The sequence below is a fragment of the Lynx canadensis genome, chromosome E2, assembly GCF_007474595.2.
Source record: "Lynx canadensis isolate LIC74 chromosome E2, mLynCan4.pri.v2, whole genome shotgun sequence".
Taxonomy (NCBI): Eukaryota; Metazoa; Chordata; class Mammalia; order Carnivora; family Felidae; genus Lynx; species Lynx canadensis.
Genome location: NC_044317.1, coordinates 15,424,283 through 15,444,506, shown reverse-complemented (window position 1 = coordinate 15,444,506; position 20,224 = coordinate 15,424,283). Strand labels below are relative to the sequence as shown.

Here is a 20,224-nt window from a genome sequence, read left to right as displayed (position 1 = left end):
CTCCCTCCCCAGGGATGCGAAGTCTCAGAGGGCAAATTCAGCTCTGTGGCACTCCAGTCGGAAGCGGAAAAGCCCCGGGGCTGAAGGACAGCTGCTTGAGCAGCTACTAATAACTACGAGGCAGGTGTGGAATGGGGGCCGGTGGAGCCCAGCTGCCGTCTCGGCTTGCCGCTAGGATCCCTGACAGCAGAAACCACCACACCAGTGGTGACCGGGCTCCATCCAGACAGGGCAAGATCAACGCTGCCGGAGGGGGAGCCGGCCAGTTGAGAGTCTTCCCAGATACGTCAAGCTCAGATTTTGCACCATCACGTTTTTAGTCTGAAGCCAGCTCACTCACAAGCAGGCGTGCTCAGTGGGTTCAGGGGGGCGGGGTTGGAGATGGGATTTTGGAGATCTGCCATCTGCTTCACAGTGTCGGGGCGGCATTGGGCCTGTTTGTAGATTCAGCTCCTCAGTGTTACTGTTTGTACAATGGGATGATGCTTCCCAGACCCACAGAGGATGAAAGCAGGCATAGGCCCTGTCGAGGGCCTGCAGAGCGTGTCTGGGCCCTGCAGGCTTGCTCTCTGAGCCCTGCAGCCCTCCATCACTTTCCTTTGAACTTCTCAAACTAGACGTTTGGCCAGTAAGAGCAACAGCAGCAGCTTCACCTCTAAATCAGCTAGCGTATCCTCTTGCAGGTTTACTAGCCTTTCTCTGGGGGTGCAAAACCTTTCTCCTCTCGTCCATCCTTCCCTGTTGGTGTCCCCTTGCCCCACAGACAGCGTGGGCAGCCGGCAGTGACTTTGAGCTGGCCATCTCTATTCGGTAGGGCCGCCATTCTGCGTCCTTGGTGGGGCCTGGCGAGATAATGTGGCCCTCTTCCTCTGCTGTGGCTCGAGGCCCAGCCCCGACTCTCACACTGTGCTCGCAAAGAACAGAAATTCGAACCGGTCTCCAGGGGGAGAGGAGCCTACAGTCCGAAGACAAGGAGGGAGTCTCCTGTCGGCCCCCCCCCCCCCCGTCCCCATGCTCCCCACTCATGCCACGGACCCTGGCCGTCATGCCTCGGGCTCTCACCCGCCCTCTGCGCGTTCATTGGACGACGTGGGGGAGATGGCCGGGGTCCCTGCTGCCCTGGCGGTCTCTGTTGTGGGTGTGGACAGAAGCCTGTTAGAGTGCTCTGTGCGGGACCTAGCCTCGGCCCTCCTAACCTCTTTCCTTTCTCTCTCTCTTCCCCCTCTCTCCCTCCTCTCCCCCCCTTGCCTCCGCTCTTCAGGTCCGATCCGTACTGGGTGCAATGAAAGCTCTACGCAGGCCTTACCATGGAAGGCTGTGACTCGCCCGTCGTCTCGGGGAAGGACAATGGGTGCGGTATCCCTCAGCACCAGCAATGGACTGAACTCAACAGCACCCACCTCCCCGACAAACCCAGTAGCATGGAGCAGTCCACAAGCGAGAACCACGGGCCCCTGGACAGCCTGAGGGCCCCCTTCAATGAGCGCCTCGCGGAGAGCTCCGCCTCGGCCGGCCCCACCGCCGAGCCCGCCGGCAAGGAGGTCAGCTGCAACGGGTGCTCGGCCTCCTTCGCCAGCCTGCAGACCTACATGGAGCACCACTGTCCCAGCGCGCGCCCCCCGCTGCCCCTGAGGGAGGAGAGCGGGAGCGACACCAGTGAGGAGGGGGACGAGGAGAGTGATGTGGAGAACCTGGCTGGGGAGATAGTCTACCAGCCCGACGGCTCGGCCTACATTGTCGAGAGCCTGAGCCAGCTGACCCAAAGCGGGGGCGCCTGTGGCAGCGGCAGTGGGCCCCCCCCCCTCGCTCTTCCTGAACTCTCTCCCCGGGGCGGGGGGCAAACAAGGGGACCCTTCTTGTGCTGCACCAGTCTACCCACAGATCATCAACACTTTCCACATAGCCTCATCCTTCGGGAAATGGTTTGAGGGCCCAGACCAGGCTTTCCCGAATACCTCAGCCCTGACGGGGCTCAGCCCCGTCCTGCACAGCTTCCGCGTGTTTGACGTGCGACACAAAAGCAACAAGGATTACCTGAACAGCGACGGCTCCGCCAAAAGCTCCTGCGTATCCAAAGATGTTCCCAACAACGTGGACCTGTCCAAATTCGATGGCTTTGTGCTCTACGGCAAGAGGAAGCCCATCCTGATGTGCTTCCTGTGCAAACTCTCCTTCGGGTACGTCCGTTCGTTTGTGACCCACGCGGTGCACGACCATCGAATGACCCTGAGTGAAGACGAGCGGAAAATTCTTAGCAATAAGAACATCTCCGCTATCATCCAAGGGATTGGCAAAGACAAGGAACCCCTTGTGAGTTTTTTGGAACCAAAAAACAAAAACTTTCAACACCCTTTAGTTTCTACGGCTAACCTCATAGGCCCCGGACACAGTTTTTATGGGAAATTTAGTGGCATTCGGATGGAAGGGGAGGAGGCTCTCCCAGCCGGCTCTGCTGCCGGCCCCGAGCAGCCCCAGGCTGGTATCTTGACCCCCAGCACCCTCTTGAACCTTGGCGGGCTCACCAGCTCGGTCCTGAAGACCCCCATTACCTCAGTCCCCCTGGGGCCTCTGGCCTCCAGTCCTACCAAATCCTCAGAGGGCAAGGACTCTGGGGCAGCAGAAGGAGAGAAGCAAGAAGTAGGCGATCCGGATTGTTTCTCCGAGAAAGCAGAGCCAGCCGAGGAGGAGGCAGAGGAGGAAGAGGAGGAAGAAGAGGCAGAGGAGGAGGAGGAAGAAGAAGAGGAGGAAGAAGAGGAGGAGGAAGACGAGGGTTGCAAAGGACTCTTTCCAAGCGAGTTGGACGACGAACTGGAGGACAGGCCCCACGAGGAGGCTGGGGCCGTGGCAGGTAGCAGCAGCAAAAAGGACCTTGCTCTCTCAAACCAAAGCATTTCTAACTCCCCCTTAATGCCTAATGTGCTCCAGACCCTGTCGAGGGGCACAGCTTCTACTAGTTCTAATTCTGCTTCTTCCTTTGTTGTCTTTGATGGTGCGAACAGGAGGAATCGTTTAAGCTTTAACAGTGAGGGCGTCAGGGCCAATGTGGCAGAGGGCGGCAGGAGGCTGGACTTTGCTGACGAAAGTGCCAATAAAGACAATGCCACAGCACCAGAACCAAATGAAAGCACAGAGGGCGACGATGGGGGCTTTGTCCCCCATCACCAGCACGCTGGCTCCCTCTGCGAGCTTGGGGTTGGGGAATGCCCCTCGGGGAGCGGCGTGGAGTGCCCCAAATGCGACACGGTCCTGGGCTCCTCCCGCTCGCTGGGCGGCCACATGACCATGATGCATTCTCGTAACTCATGTAAGACACTTAAGTGCCCCAAGTGCAACTGGCACTACAAGTACCAGCAGACACTGGAGGCTCACATGAAGGAGAAGCACCCGGAACCGGGGGGCTCCTGTGTCTACTGCAAAAGCGGGCAGCCCCACCCTCGGTTGGCACGAGGTGAGAGCTACACGTGTGGTTACAAGCCTTTCCGCTGTGAGGTGTGTAACTACTCCACAACTACCAAAGGCAACCTCAGTATTCATATGCAGTCCGACAAGCATCTCAACAACATGCAGAACCTGCAGAACGGAGGGGGGGAGCAGGTGTTCAGCCACTCGGCCGGGGCGGCGGCAGCGGCGGCGGCGGCCGCGGCCGCAGCGGCCAACATTGGCAGCTCCTGTGGGGCCCCCTCGCCCACCAAACCAAAAACCAAACCCACCTGGCGGTGCGAGGTGTGTGATTACGAGACCAACGTGGCCAGGAACCTGCGCATCCACATGACCAGCGAGAAGCACATGCATAACATGATGCTGCTGCAGCAGAACATGTCCCAGATTCAACACAACCGCCACCTGGGCCTCGGCAGCCTGCCCTCGCCTGCCGAGGCCGAGCTTTACCAGTACTACCTGGCCCAGAACATGAACCTGCCCAACCTGAAGATGGACAACACTGCCTCGGACGCCCAGTTCATGATGAGTGGATTCCAGCTGGATCCCGCCGGGCCCATGGCCGCCATGACGCCTGCTCTAGGTGAGGCTGACTCCGTGTTTGTTTGTTCTGGTGACTTGAGTTTAACTGGGGAGAACCGAGAATAGACTGAGGTCCTGTGGATTCGGCTGAGCTGATTTTCTCCAGAGTGGTGTTGTATACACTCGAGTGTCTGACTGTCAGGTGTTTTTCTCAAGGACCCCTTGTGTGCCTGTGGGGTGTCGTATGTATTCAGCACCCACACGTGGTAATACTCCGGCTGCACAGGCTGGGATTAAAGTTGAAGGGTTTCCTCCAGTTTTTGGCTTCCGGTCAACTTCCCTTTCTCTTCCCATCTTCTCTTTCTTCATCTCTTTCTCAATTTGAAAAATCGCCCCAATTATCTGAAACTTCTGGGTTCCATTAGATATTTACTCTAATCTACAGGAAACTGCCGTTCAAGTTGTAAACAGGGACAGTCCTCTCCATAAGAGCGACTCTAAATCACAGTGTACCTTATTCAGATAACTGAACGCTGGGTTCTGTGCCGAGCAGGGAGCCATCCAGATAAGTGCTCAAAGTTCTCGGGTGTGTTCACGAGGATCTCCATGAAAGAGACGCGTTCTTTTCTTTTTTGTTTTGCGTGAGTTGTCGCTGATAAGTATAGTTGGGAATTAAATTGCCCCGGGGCACCATAAAGAGTGGTGTGCTAGACGAAAAATGAATACATTCTAGAATTGTACATCAAAGAAAGTTGAATTCTAATATCCATTAGATGATGGTTAATGGAGCCTTTGTCGGCCGTGAAAAAACAACCCATGTTGGAGAAGGTGAGTTGGCCGTGTCCGGACAGCAAGTCTTACCAACTGGCTTAATTGACCTAGAATCGGATCAAGAGGATAGGATTTGGATGCCAAAAGTCATCGGTCTTTGCATCAAAAGAATCACAATCACTTTTAGGGTAGAGCCTCTCTAGCGAGAGAATGTACAAATCACTTTTACAAGGACCAGTATGATGGGGGCTGTTGCTGCTCCCACCACCTGTGCCTCAGACAGGCACTGCCTGCTCTCTGTCCCCTGACCCGGCTAACCTCTTGGGACCAAGGTGGTGGCCTGGATTAAGCAGTATTCCTTTACTGACACAGGAATAAGTCGTTCTCAGCAACAAAGTGTGAGCAGATAACTTTTAATCTGACATGGTGTAAGTTAATGCCAGGGGCCAAGCCTCCCCAGTTGGCACGTCTTCGTATGGTGTTTTAGTACTAATTGCTGCTGATGAGTTATATTTCATAGCATTTAATTTGTTTTTCCTGCGAATTCTTACTACTTTAATCTTATTTTCTGTTTTGGAATATTGACCCGTGGATCCTTTATTACCAAACGATTTGAAGATGTTTTACCAACTGGTTAATAATGGATGCACAGAAATCAATTATTTTATTTGTCCCCAGAGTGAACCATAGGGTTTGCACACCAAGGGATGGCATCATACTGTAAGCCTTTTTTTTTTTTTTTTTTTTTTTTTTAAAGCCTATGGGAATTGAGGTTTTCTCATCTGGAGATTTAAAATCTTGGGGAGGCAGATCTTGGAGTAAATCAAATGTAATGTAGGTAGAATGAAGACACAGAAAATGGATAGGTTCATACTGGGTCAAAGTGAGATCTTTTTAATTACCTTGAAAACCAGTAATTCTGACTAAGACTTGAATTAAGTGGTAGAAAAATATTTTGCTTTTACGCAAGTGTCTGTGAATCTGCGGGGCATCATGCATTATGGGCATATGGCAGATGGAAAAGAAATGGTAGAATAAATCCCTGTATTCTGGACATGTATAGCAGATCCATACTTTATTTCTTAAAGAGAATAGAGCTTTTCCTTCTAAGGGCTTTTTCCAGGTCAGCCAAGCAAAGGTCCTTGAATTTTCAGGGTTACTGCTTATCAGCCAAGGTAAGTCTCTGGAAACCTTCTGTGCCCTTAGTGCACAAGAACAGCTGAGATGGAGCTAGAGTCCCAGATCCTTTATCCTGGAAGCCTGAGTGGGTGTGGGTATGAGAGCATGTGTCCAGAGGTCCTGTAGAGTAAGTCGTAGGACCTCGGTAGAAGCGGGTGTATGCAAATGTGAAAGAGCCAAAACATTAAGTCCTAAACGCAACTCTGCCAATCTTTCTTGAGGCCATTTGTGAGCAGGCTGTAGGTGTTACTGGGTATTCCTGGGCTCCGCAGGGGGAAAAATGTTTTTGTGAAATACATTTCTGCTTACGAAGTTATTATTCTCATACTTCTTTTGACAGAGCCTTCTTTCTTGTGATACCAAACAGATGCTGCTTCTGGGAAGGCTTTCTTTCTGGAGGGCTTTAAGGAGAGGGCTGGCACCCTTTGGTCTGGTCTGTTGGATTTTGCTGCCATTTGTAGATAAGATATTAGACTCTAAGCCATCTGAATATCCTTCCAGACATCGCTTTCGATGATCAAGTTTAGCACAGCACTGAGAAACAGCTGGCGGGGTATCTGCTTTTCCAGGTAGCCGCCTAGCTACAGGACATCTGCATGAGGTTTACGAGGTCCTCTGCTTCTGCCTTTGGGTCTAGAAGGTGTCTTTTAATGCACGTGCCTCTCTGACGATGTGCTCATGGGTGGGCTGTAAATTCTAAGTGTAAATTAGGTGTAATTTCTAAGTATTAGATTTGGGTGCGTGTGGGAAGGTGGGGTCCCCCCCTCACAGAGATGTTACCTCCGGTGTAGCTTCAAGAGTAAACACCGGCTGAGTTCTCACTCACGGGGGCTCTCTTCCTAACTTCCTGAGAAATGGGTGAGGTTCTGCTACTTCCTGGAGGCTGAATTAGTTCCTTCTAGCTCTACAGATTTGTAGGATTCTGAGCCCTGTGTTCATTCCTCCAAGGTAGAGTTCTCGGAGGGAGTTTTGGCTTTCCTGTCGCCTTCATTTCACTGCTTCTCTGTGTCTTTGATTTGCATTTCAAGAGCTTGGAATGGGAATAGGGACTTACTTCCTCTGTGTGTGTGAGGATTTCTCATTTTTACTCAGGCATCCAGCAAGTGACAGCTGAATTTCTCTTTAGAGCAATATTGATGTGCTGAGGTTAAATTTAAAAAGTGGAGAAGATTTGATGCTTCAGGTGGTTGGCATCAGAAACAAATATATGTTTGCTCCTTGTCTTACCCTCTGGGCAATTTCTGCTTTTACTGAACACAGCGTATGTTTCATGGATGCTACCTGGCCTTTGTCCCCATTAAGGGATGGAGCTTTTAGGCTTTTTTTCCCCCCTCCTCTTTTTCTCTCTCGTCCTAAAAAGAATGTCTTAGTTAAGGCTCCTCTCACCAGGGGAGATGGCAGGGGAGAAGACAAGCAGAAAGCTTCCTGAGCCTTCTGGAATGCACGCTCAAAAGATTTCTGCGGCTTGCTAGATTGTCCACAGGCTTCATATGCAGCCAGTCAGCTCGGTAGAACCTTGTAACTGATCTTCTCACTAGAGGTGCCTCATGTAGCATAAATAAGAAAATCATTAAAAAAAATCTTTTATTTGATTAGCCGCTAACTTGGATTGTAATCAGTCATTAAAACAAAACAAAATAAAACAAAACCTCAGGCCGACCACATGTAAAAGGTCAAGTCTGAGTGTCAGTTGGGGAGGGGCAGGGGCAGACATAATAGCTCAAGTGTGCGTGCGTTTGGGGGGAGAGGCAAAAAATAGAAGCCAGTGCTCAGCGTTCTGCTGGACTTTATGCTGCTAGGTAATGGAGAGAAGGCTGCTGTTTCCAAGCCTATTTTGTGGTATAAGTAAGAGCTTGCAGTATTAATTTACCACTGGTGAGTGAGAGCCCATCCCCAGTTTGTGCAGGGCCCTGTAGAGCTGAAAAACAGCCAGGGCGAGAAGGGCAGAGAAGAGCTTTCTCAGACCCTTTTGGGGGGACTCTGAGCTGACCTTTGCGTTTCACTGCCCATCTGGATCCACTTCCTGAACCTGGAACATTCTGGTTCCCCTTTAGCCTTGTCCTGCACAGCATCTGTGTAGGGGGCTGGGCGGTCTCTAGAGGTTCAGCCAGGAGAAGCCTGGACCCCTGCCCTAAAGAGGCTGTACCCTGATGGGGACACCGGGCAGCACGTGGCTCTGCGTGTGGTTGATGACAAAGGAGAATGTGACATGGCCCATAGCAGACCTAACATTTCATGCACCGTGGGGGCTCAGAAAAGGGGAGTGATTATATTCTTGGGGACATGTGGGAGGAGCTGGCACCGTTGACAGGCAGGTAGACTATTGACCCGCGGGGCGTGATGAGGAATAGGGAGACCGTCCCCTAAATCTCAGATTTAGAGCTGCGCTCTCCACTGTGGGAGCCACTAGCCACATGTGGCTATCTAAATTAAATGAATTAAAAAGAAATACAATAAAAAATTTAGTCGCTTGGCTGCAACTTTGCCGTATTTTAAGTGTTCACCAGCCACACGTGGTTAGTGACTGGCACACCAGACCGTGCAGGTACGACATGTTTCCATCATTGTAGAAAGTCCTGTTGGGCAGTGCTGCTTTAGATAAATTCTGGGCCCGATTCTCATTTACCTTGAAGGCTTCATATCTTAGATTACAGCTGTAACTCATTTCCAACTTTGAGGGGTCTGGAGTTTCAGATTCTGTTATGTCTAGTGAATGATGCTTATTCCCGTCTTTTCTTGGATTAGAGTGAGGGGCCGAACTGAAATATTCAAGAGACTGTGCTTCTAGGTATTCTTTTCCAAAGTGGGGCAAAAAACATGAAACCTTTTACAAATTTCAGAAAGTCCACAGGAAAAGATCTGAACACATAATTACGCATAAAGTTGATTTTTTGTGGGGGGGGGTGGTGGTGTTTCCAGGTCATAGCACCTTGCAACACTTGAAATGGGATCTTTTTTCTCCTGGAACCTAGGCTGAGGGTCAGGGAGGCTGGGGGGTGCCTCGGCTGCATCTGTGAGCCCGGCCGCTGATTCTCTTCCCCTCTCCTTCCCCACAGTGGGCGGTGAGATCCCCCTAGACATGCGCCTCGGGGGCGGGCAACTGGTGTCGGAGGAGCTGATGAACCTGGGCGAGAGTTTCATCCAGACCAACGACCCGTCTCTGAAGCTCTTCCAGTGTGCCGTGTGCAACAAGTTCACCACGGACAACCTGGACATGCTGGGGCTGCACATGAACGTGGAGCGCAGCCTCCCGGAAGACGAGTGGAAGGCCGTGATGGGGGACTCGTACCAGTGCAAACTCTGCCGCTACAACACCCAGCTCAAGGCCAACTTCCAGCTGCACTGTAAGACCGACAAGCATGTGCAGAAGTACCAGCTGGTGGCCCACATCAAGGAGGGTGGCAAAGCCAATGAGTGGCGGCTCAAGTGTGTGGCCATCGGCAACCCTGTCCACCTCAAGTGCAACGCGTGTGACTACTACACCAACAGCCTGGAGAAGCTGCGGCTGCACACGGTCAACTCCAGACACGAGGCCAGCCTGAAGCTGTACAAGGTGAGCCCCGGGCTGCTTCTGGAAGGCATGCCTCGGATCCCTGGGTGCTGGGTGCTGGGGACAGGGGACGGGCTGTGTCGCGGCGGGGCTGGTGGCTGGATGGTAACCTGGTGTTGGAAGGGGAGTTGGCATCCGCTTCCTGGTGAAGCTACAGTGCGGTGGCAGCTTCTGCCACCTGAAGGTTGTTTTTGAGACGTGCCCGTTTCGGAGGGCGGGTTCCGTTGACAGCAGCCCGATACTTCCCCATCGACAGTGTCTTTACAGTTGGCTTTTTTCCCCTTGAGTTGTTAGTTGTGGCTTTTGTGTACCCTCGTGCTCCTGTGTTGTCCCTTTCTCATGCATGCTTCATGTTCTCCCTTTCCATCTCGTCCCCACCCCGCGCCCCTTAATCTCTTCTCTCCTAAATGCCTCTGGAGGACTTAGTTCGTTTGTGCCTTGGTTCATTCCTTCATCCATTCGTTCATTCATCCATTCATTAGGTACGTATTGAGCACCTACTGTATAGCAGGTGCTGTTCTGGACACATGCCCACCTCCGTGCACAAAACAGACAAAAAAAAATTCCTGCCCTCATGGCGCTTCCATTCTTTTGCAGGGAGGTAGGTGATAAATACAGTGCATAGTTGACTAGAAGGTGGCACGTGCTATTGGGAAAATTGGGATCAGTTAAGGGGGCTCCTCTGTTCTTTTTGTTCTGTGCCCCTTTCTCTATCTCATGTTTGCATCTCCCCTTTTTCCCCCTGGGCTTCTTCCATCCTCTTCCTCTCCCTCTGTCTCCCCTTCCCTCCCCTCCCTTCCCCTCCTCTCCCCTCCCTTCCCCTCCTCTCCCCTCCTGGCCCCTCCTCTCCTTCACTCCCTCCTTTCTTTCCTCCCTCCCTCCCTCCCTCCCTCCCTCCCTTCTTCCCTTCCTTCCTTCCTTTCTCCCTCCCTCCATTCTTCCCTCCCTCCCCTTCCTTCCTCCCACCCCCTCCAGTCTTTCTCTCAATCCATAGACAGTAACGGTAACGGTGAGGAGGAGGTGCTCAGATACTGTAAATAGTCCTTTCACTTGCGAGGCAGAATTGCTCCAGACGTTTCTATTGATTTTCACTGGACTTAAAGCCTCACCTTTTTCTCTAATCATCCCATAATGGCTTTAGTATGAACAATCAGGTACAAATCGTCATAAATCTGCCCAGCCTCCTCCCACATACCTTCCACACCCTCACTCTCTCTTTGCATTTTCCTCCCTTTTATTATCGGCCTCCCCTCTTTCCTTTCATGCCATTTCCCACATCTTCTTTGGGGCCAGGAGGCGCTTCTTTTGACCCTGAGCTAGTTTTAATCCCCTTTCTACTCCTCGCGATTTTAAAGGGAGACTTCAAATAAGGAAGACCTCAGGTCCTTTCCCCATGTCAGTCTCTGTCGAGATTGATAACTGTAATTCATTTTACAATTGCTCGTTTTCAGCTTGGCGAGAGTCCTGGGTAGAGTGGATGAGAAACCATTTTAGGGAAAGGAAGAGAAAGCAGAAGTGAGGCAGTAGAAATAGAGGGTTCTAGAATCGCCTGCCGACTCCGGCACAGACAGGCTGACGTGGTGCAGTGGGGAAGGTCTGGACGCCAAGCAGCTGACCCCCTTGTGTTATAAGTCAGCAAGAACCTCACTGGATGGCTTAGTTTTGTGTCACCATTAACAGAAGAGGCTCCTGGCAGTCACTTTAAGTTAGAGGTCTCCCGTGGCCGTAGCGCGGTACTGATTGTGGTCAAGAAAACCTGACGGGAAACCCATAGGAAAACTATTTCCAAAGGACCCGACTGAGAAAAATTAGTTCGGAGCACTCCCCATGGTCATGGAAGACTGTCTACCACTTTGACGAAGGCTGTTTAGAGTTGGCAAGCAACTGTCCTCTTCCATCTGAGGGGAGAAAGGCCCTTTAGATTCATTATAAAACCTACATGGCGGTGATGAACTTTCCACAGTACATTCTCCAGTAAGAGTATATCACGCCCTTGACTTTGCTTCTGAGGGGCCTGGAGCCCGGAGGATTCTCTGAGATTATACCTTTTTTTGGTCCCCAGGACACCTTCACGCATCACACTTAGCAAGTCAGGTTGAGGTAGTTTCCTGGATGGATGTAAGGGAGCCATTTGTGTGTTTCCGTTTGTGTTTTGCTGAACTGTGGACACTCATCCTCCTTGGCCTTATTTTCTCTCTCTCTGTCTCTCTTTTGAATTTAAAAGATGGAGAAGACTCCTCGTCAAAAAAGGCAGTGCAGGTGGGCCACAGATGTTGGGGTGTGGGATAGAACTGGGGAACCAGTGTCTAAAGAAGTCTCCAAACAGTGCACTTGGCCGACACAACCCCGGGGGTGAACGTTCCCCACATTCAGAGCAGAATTCTGTGTGTCAGGAGCTGTAGGTCATGAGTCTGGTCTCATTAGTCCTTGGGTAATGAATGTCCCTCTGCTTGCTGTGGCTCTGCTGTGGGGGCGGGGAGCTCTCTCACCCATCCCTGAGTGACACGGAGATGGGCTTCTTCCAATGCGTGCGCCAAGCCTTTCTGTCCTGCGGTGTGATTAAGACAGACTTGCTTTCCCGCTGAGGGGGCTCACTGTTGTAGGGTGTCACGAGTCCATAGATTTGGGGTGGGGCCTGGAGGTGGTTGAGAGTCAGTTTTTCTCTAGGCCCTGGTGTGGCCTGTAGTAAATGGAGATTGATTGCATGTGATTTTTCCTCTTGCTAATGTAATCCATTAGCCCAGCACATGCATAATCAGTTTAGAGCACAGTTAACTGGATGTAATCGAGTTCTTTACTGTCCGCTAGAGAAACAGCTCCAGATGCTGCTGACCTGGGGAGGGCACCAGGCTTCTCACACACAGCCCTCTTTACTCACCCCATCCTCACTTCCCACCCTGCCCCCCAACCTGTCCTGGCCCCCACCCTGCCCCATCCCGGTGCCTTGGCAAATTAGACATCATTTGGTCAGGGAAAGTCCCAACTTGCTTTGTGCTGCACCTGCTCGAGCAGCCATGGTGTACTGGACTTCCTAATGGGTCTCTCAACCCTCTCTTTCAACTGAGGTCTTTATTCCCTCCTCTTCCTTTTTCATGTTGGAGGAGCTAGAACAGCCATCTCAGGAGATGCAAGCAGAGGCGTAGCTTTCTGGTTTGTCGTTTGACCTCACACCGGTCCAGGGTCCCTTCTCTTGGTGTCATAAGTGCTGGGACATACGTTGCTGTATTAACACTGAGCTGTCTGAAAGCGTGAGAGAATTTCCAATCTGGACTGAGAGAGGGTTTCGTTAATCCACTACCCCAACCCCACCTACCTAGAGAAGGGCAGAAACAAACAAAAAACCCTGCTGATATTATCACCCTTGCTTGCATGGAATTGTCAAGTTGTGATTGTGTGAGAGCAGTTTTTCAATGGAGATTAATGTTCGGTGAATTCTTCCTCCCTACCTCCTAGGAGTGGAGGGGAGTTTTGGGTGGGAGGTGGGCTGGAGAGCCTCTGGCATCAGATAAGGCTCTTCCCTTTCTCTGGGCCTCCAGGTCACTTAGTGAAACACTTAGGACTGAATTCCTTCAGTGGTTTTTTTTGTGTGTCTTAAAGAGTTGTGGGCTCTGGTCTAGCCCCTAGAGGTCCTCCGCCCATATGCTCACACCTGCCGTGATGGGGCACTGTGGTTGATCCACCCAGTCGGGAAGGGCCAGCAGCCCCAGTCCAGCTTAGAGGCTGGGTCCTTGGTTTCTGTCTGTAGTGATTCATCTGAGCCAGAATGGAAGCGTGTTGTGGGTGGGAAAGGTACTTGTCTCTCATCGGGGCTGGAGCTCCAGAACTTGAATTCCGCCCCTTTCTGCTTTCCCTCATAAATGGATCACTCTTGTCTTTGGGGACCTGGCCACTCCCCCACTCCTTCCACCTGAAGAGCTGTAGAGATGCGGGGTGCCTTTGCTTACCTTAAACAAGGGAGCGGCAGGTACTGACAGATGCCTGCCCTCTGCTCCTCTCCAAGCTAGCATAGGTCCTGAGTCCGCCGTGTGTGCGTTCACAGCTAGTGTGGGCCCTTACGTGTTTACCTGGACTTCCCTCCTATGTGGCATCCATAGTGAGCTCCCTAAAATTTGTGGCATCTTCTGCTTGAGGGAGGAGAGTGCAGAGAGGACAGATAGAGATCAGTGTATACTTGTCAGCTGTTAGGATCTGCTTTTTCTTTTGATACTTTTCTTCACCTGAGAGTCATTGGACTAGAAATCCATCAATTTTAGCAGATGGATTAAGAACCGCCCCCTCCTGCCACCCCCCCCCCCAATAGTAACTCTATTACTCAGAGTTCCCAGCTGAGGTGCCTTTGATTAGACCAAGCCTGATGGTTTCATATTAACCTTAAATTATACACAGAGGAGGTCATCTCCCATGGAGTTGGGTCTGGGCCCCATGTGAGCTACCTTGGGCCAACGGGGCAGACGGTGAAACACCAGCTCTACTTGGCTTAAAGTAGAGGTAAAGTATGGCACCAGTTGACTGAAAACACACACCCACATTCTCCACATAGTGGACTTTAACACTTGCCACCCTATCGGGATTCTATGTGGTGGGAGGAAGTAGGAAACCCTCTGTCAGACTCTGAGAATCCACCTTCTCAGTTCTTCCCCAGACTCATAAACTCACTGGGGCTCTCTCCCAACAGGGCCATAAATTCATCACAGGGTGGTCGGGCAAATCAGAAGACGTAGAACAAATCCGACAAAGATTTCCTCTTCAGTCTGCATTCTTCGTGCTCCTTTATGGGTACACTTCGGGGACAGACTGTCTTAGGAAGACAGCTGCATGCTTCATGCTTCAAAGACTGGTAGCCTTTGTCTTGCTTGGAAAGCAGATAGCGTGGATCCTCTGGTGAGCCCTGCCTCCCTCCCTGTCCTCTCCTCCCTGGTGCGGCTACCATGTTTGAAGCACTTGGTCTAGTGTCATCTGGTTTACATCGTCATTCTGGAACTAGTGTCCTCAAACCTTGTTTTCTCATTAGGTTGACTTTTTTGTTGTTGTTGTTAAGGGCATTCTTTTGCCTTCTTCTTTCCATACCTTGGTGCCTTCATGCAAAAATGAAAGGAGGGGAATGTTTGATTCAGAAGGTGTGAAAAGCCAGATGTTATGGTAAATTTTAGCCCATTTAGTTCTCCATGCCCTCTGTCTCCTAGAGCAGCAGGGCATTTGAAGTTCATTTCCCTCACTTGATTGTTGGGTTCACAGATGTGGGCCTCCTGGAGCAGGGCTGGGAGACTACCTGTGGGCCCCGTGGTCATTCCTGCAGAGCCAGGGTTGGCTCTGGTGAAATTTGTGACCACGAGTAATTTAAAGGAGACTCTAAGAAGATTGAAAGGCCACATCTTCTTAGGAGGGAGTGTTTATGCCATGACATAGTTAATCCTTTACTGCCGTAGTAACTGTGGGCAGTGTATGATGGAGGAACATACATGGCAAGTATATTGCCAGTGTGTGCAATGTGAATGGTAGACATCTCTCTGCACAGGGTCCTTGCCCTCCCTTCCGGTCAGAACCGTCCCACCCACCTTGATCTGAATCCACCCCGCCCCCCATGAGTGTTATTTCGTTCAACACATTCATTCAGCTGATTGGCTGGCTTTATGCACAAACTTTGCCTGGATCCCTGTGGTTATAGTATTATACACACCCTCATGTCAATAAGGTAAGGTCAGTGTTCTCTTTTGCCTTTTGCCTTAACAAAACTGAGATCTTACTAGATGCGGCTAGTTTTAAAAAGTCCATGCTACCATTGAACAACCCTAACACTATAGCACTTTCTTTTTTTTAAATGATATTAATATTTTTGTTTTGTCTTTATTTTTCCCTTTTTAAATCTTTTTTGTGCATGGTAAAGAGCTGATAAGACCCTTTTAGAATATTATTCTGAATTATTTCTTACTAGACTAGCATTCCATGTTTGTCTCAAGTGTAAGCTACTGATAAAATGTAGATTCCTTATTTTTATGGTAAAATAATTAATATGAGTAATCTATGTTCACTGTGGAAAATTTGAAAAATTCAGGAAAGTACAAGTGAAAATAACTATCAACCTAATCCTCCTGTGCAACAGTGTATTTATATTTCCTTCCTTTTGTGTATAACAGGCATTCTACAAAATTGGAATGGGCGTGTGTACAGTATCATACCTGTATATTATCTTCTAATGTCTTTAAGTGTTTTTTAATAATTAAAAAAATTTTTTTAGTGTGTATTTATTAGAGTCTTACTGATGTACAGACAGGTTGTCTGCCATGGTTCGGTATTAGAGACAGTGAGGTAGGGAACAGGTGTGTGCATCTATGTCTCTACGCTTGTGCTGTCCCCGGGAGTGGGATTGCTGGATTCCAGGATGTGATTAATGCCAACAGATACTTTTTCCTGCCTCTTCGGATAGAAGGTGACAGTTTTAACCCCTCCCTGTTGGGTAATGCTCAGATGCCCCTGCAGTGACCGCCATGATATTCTGTTTTCCTCAGATTGGCAAAGTTGTTACAGCCTGGGTCTCTCTAATTATTACAGAGGGTGAACATTCTTTCATGTGTTTATTGGCCGTTTGTATTTCTTTGGCAGATTTCCTGTTCACAGCCTTTGCCCTTTGATTGTCTTGGTTCGTTCCTTTTCCTGATTGATCGGGAAGAGCTCCTGGTTTATCAGGACTGACGTCCTGATTGTGCTGTGGATGTTGTAGTAGTTTCTCCTGGTCCTTTGTCCATCTGTACCTTAGTTTATGGTACACATGTGGGGTGTCGCCGGTGGCCGTGGAGCTCAAGCCGGCACTCTGTGCTAACAGAAGTGGACTGGTGCCCTGTGGGGGTGGTGGTACCTGCCCAAGGCCATGTTGACTGAGTCTCTTTGCATTTTAACATGTAGGAAATTTTCATCTGCATGATGTCCAGTCTGTGCATCTTTTTCTTTACGTTTCTAGCTTTTCTCTTTTTCCAGGGAGGCTTTCTCTTTGACGTATTATGAAATTATAAAAGTAATAACACCTACACAACGTTTATTACAAGCGGGGTACTGTCATAGTAGCTTTCCATACATTAATTGATTTAATCGTCTATGGCTTAGCCTGTTTTCAAGCGGGGAAAGCAAGCCAGAGGGAGGTTACAAGGGTCAAAGTTAGTGAGTGTTGCTGGAGTGAGTGTTCAAACCCAAACGGGTTGGCACTACTTAACCAATATTTTCTTCAATACTTTTTCCTTCCATTTAAGTTTTTAATCTGTAAGGAAAGTATTTTATGTGTGGGGCATTGGAGGACTCTGTTTTTCTGTATTGTGATTTAGGACTGTATTTTCTTTCAAAGTGGACGGTTGATCGTCCAACAGTTTTTTCAATCACCGTCCTGTCCTAGCTGATGTGAAAGGCCATTTTTATCGTCCCTATTTCTCTAAATCTTACAGTCGGAACATATTTACAGAGTAGTGTTTGTCGAAAGCATTGTGGAAGGAGAAGAGGGAACAGAGAGAGACAGTTCTCTTTTCCAGGCATGGAAAGTCCTGTGAATGAAGTTTCTTCCTCCGACCTTTTCCTGTCTCCCGCATTTTCCCCAGTGTGAAATTTCTTGGTTTAATTACCTTTGTCAAATTCACTAGGTCGAAGGAGCCTCCGGGAGAGACGAGGGTTTGGGAGAGGAGCTGAGTTTCTTTTTGTTCCTTAATGGAGACTGGGTCTCACCAGTTGTCTTAAAAAAAAAAAAAAAAAAAGACAGAGAACAAATACTGAAACTTCTAGAAGTTCCCCTTTCTGAAGTTCTTATTCAGATAACGAGGAGACAGTGTGGCTCTGTCCACATGTTTCTAGTATAAACTGTTCTCAACTGGTGGTGATAAGTCTCCTTTTGGATTCCAAAGGTGTAAGGTGTGCTGGTTTGCTGGCTCAGCCGGAGGGGCAGGGAGGTCTAATTTCAGATAATCTAGTAACTACCACTTTGTCAAAATATTTGAAAGCCTCCACCCACCCTCAGTCCTCAAGACAAAAGCCCTAGATCCTATGAGAGGAAAATCTCAAACCGTCAGCCCCCTGCAGCCACTTAGAGGAAGAAGTCACACTTGGGGAATGCTTTCTGCGAATGCCATCTGGTGTCCTAGGGGTGCTCTGTAACCCTGAGGAGGATTTTGCCGCAAAGATTCCATTGCCTCCACATTCCAGCACAATTCCATGCGGTACGATTGTTCTATAGGTAAACCCAGTCTGGCAGGAACTCAGCGCCAGAGAATGGGACAAAGGTGCGAACCCCGTTTCTAGTCCCTTCAACTTGCTGCAGACCTGGTCTAAAAGGGCAAATTTGAATACGGTTAGTCCCAACAGGTGTTTCTGGTTTTGTTTTGGTGTGGTTTGTTTTGTTTTGAAAGGGAAATTGTAAAGGAACAATTAAGCATTGTCAGGAACACTGTCAGGAGCAGGCTAGAGTTTTTAAGTAATTACATAATATGCCTGAACCGTGGTCTTTATTCTGTTCTCTACATAACTTGAAACTACAGATGTCATGTGAGTGTAGGGTGGGAAAGACTGTTAATGTGAAAAACGCTTGAGTCATTTCATACTTTAATATTTAGTTAAATTAGGTTTCCAGCTGTTTTTTTAAAAAAGTAACCAGTATATAGAGTGAAAGGTAAAAACGTTGGACAGAAAATGTGTTGCTCACAGAAGTGGTGGAGGTTATTGCAACCAGGGGGACATTAGGGTGGTGACCCTGGGGAGCACTGAAGCAACCACAATGGAAGCCTCCACGTAGTCACCAAATTTAGCAAATAAAAATGTGGAATCGCCAGTTACATGTAAATTTCAAATAGCAAATAATGTTTTAGCATAAGTATGTCCCATAAAATATAATTACATATACTTACCTGAAATTCACATTTTTTATATGTTTATTTTGGGGGGGGAATGAATGAATGAATGAATGAATGAATATGAATGAATCCCAAGCTGGTCCCACACTGTCAGTGTGGAGCCTGATGTGGGGCTCGAACTCATGAACCAGGAGATCATGACATGAGCTGAAGCTGGATGCTTAACCGACTGAGCCACCCAGGCTCCCTGGACTTCACATTTAACTGGGCATCCTGTCTTTTATCTGGGAACCCTACCTCTGGATGGAGAAAAAAATTCTCTTAGGGTGTTCTGCCAACAGGCTCAACCAGAGCATAAAGAGAGAGAAGTGGCTTCCTTGTTGGTAAACCTCTTTTTTTTTTAAGCCATTCCCAACAAAAGAGGAAAATTACAAATGCCTCTAATGATGATTTCCAATTTTTGTTATTTATAGAAAACTGTCATATCAGATTTTCACATTTTCTACATGAAATAAAGTGCTTTTCCTATAATGAAATCTGAAATTTTCTCCAGAGCTGTTTGTTAAAATTTGCTTTTCAACAATTTTTTCATTATTTCCTTTTACTGGAGTGCTTTCATGTCACGTGAACAGACGCACGTCAGAGTGCCCGGCTAAGCCTCCCACAGCTATGCCAGATGCTTCGAGTGTCATTGCTCACGTTGGTCTGGCCTCCCTCTGCATTTGATCTTTATATGGAGGTGATAGAAATTCAAGGCCCTTGAGCGTGGGCTGTTGTACACAGAAGACCCCAAGTGCTTACCTTGGATAGGATGCTAATAGGAATTTTCTCAAGTAGATTTGAACTTGGACTAATCATCAAGAATAATCAGGGAACTTTCTCTAGGGCCCACGTCCTCATCCTATAAAAGGCAAACTAGTTAGAAGGTTAGAAATGTTTATCTACTGATAGTGTTTGGTTTGCCGCCTGTTAATTAGCAGGGCAGGTTCTCAGACCCAGAATGAGGGCCTCCAAAGCATATCTGGTCTCTTAGGTCAATAGTTTTATTCATCATCTCGTTTGCCAGGACAGTCTGTGCGTTGAACTTGCGGAAGGACTTTCCCATCCACTCGCTGTGCCTGTTGAGTCTTGCCCTCTCCAGTGACAGGCTCCTTCTTGAGGATTGTTGGGTCTTGTGACCACTCCTGAGCTGACCAGGTAGTCTTTGTTTCCCTGCCCCTCGGAAGGAGGCGGAAGACTGGGCACAGGCACCGGGGGTTCTGGGATGGGAGGCGTCAGTCTGGACCTGTCACTTTCAGGGGCTTTCCTCTTGCTGGTTCAGATGCCAGCACTTAGGACAGCATTCCCCTGTCCAGAGTGCACAAACAAATGGGAAGAGAATTTCTCCCTCTGTGTCAGCATTTATTGAACGCCAATTTAGTGCTGAGCTCCGGTAGGATTTTGTGTAGATTCAGGTTAATGAATCTTTAGCATGTTTTGTGAAAACCCATTTTGTGTGGGGCGCCCTCTGTGAGCGGCACGTGCCCGGAGTGTGGTTCACCCCCGGTGTCTATGCTGTGGGATGGCTTCTGTTTGTGGTCCATGCTACCTGCTTCAGAATCTTCATGTGGTCCAGAGAGACGAGCAGATAGCGGGCGTGGTTCTGAATTAGAAGATTATTCTTCCAAAAAGTTGGGGCAGACAAGTTCTATCTTTGTGGGGCTGGAACTTTTTTCTGAGGTATTCTCTTTCCTTTATATCTTCTTCCAGCGCCAAAGCTGGAAAGATGTCATAACCCACCACAGCCTGGTGCTGTCTGTCTTCTTTGACACCTGAGGAGGATGGAGTCTCGAATGACCTCAGGGCTTTTCTAACAGGATTCTGTCGCCCTTCACTGTTGGAGGAGCCCGGGCATCACCAGGCTGGTAGTTGGTGGCGTGGCCGTGATGCACACACGGAGGTT

General features: G+C 49.1%; 1 protein-coding gene across 1 annotated transcript in view; it reads left to right on the top strand.

Moving 5' to 3' along the window:
• ZFHX3 (zinc finger homeobox 3) overlaps window positions 1–20,224 on the top strand; it is a 236,315-nt gene that overhangs the window by 76,785 nt on the left and 139,306 nt on the right. The window contains 3 exon segments of the mRNA XM_030297608.1: window positions 1,262–1,790; window positions 1,792–4,021; window positions 8,967–9,463. Of these exon segments, the coding sequence (XP_030153468.1) occupies window positions 1,308–1,790; window positions 1,792–4,021; window positions 8,967–9,463 (3,210 nt within the window). The 5' untranslated portion in view covers window positions 1,262–1,307.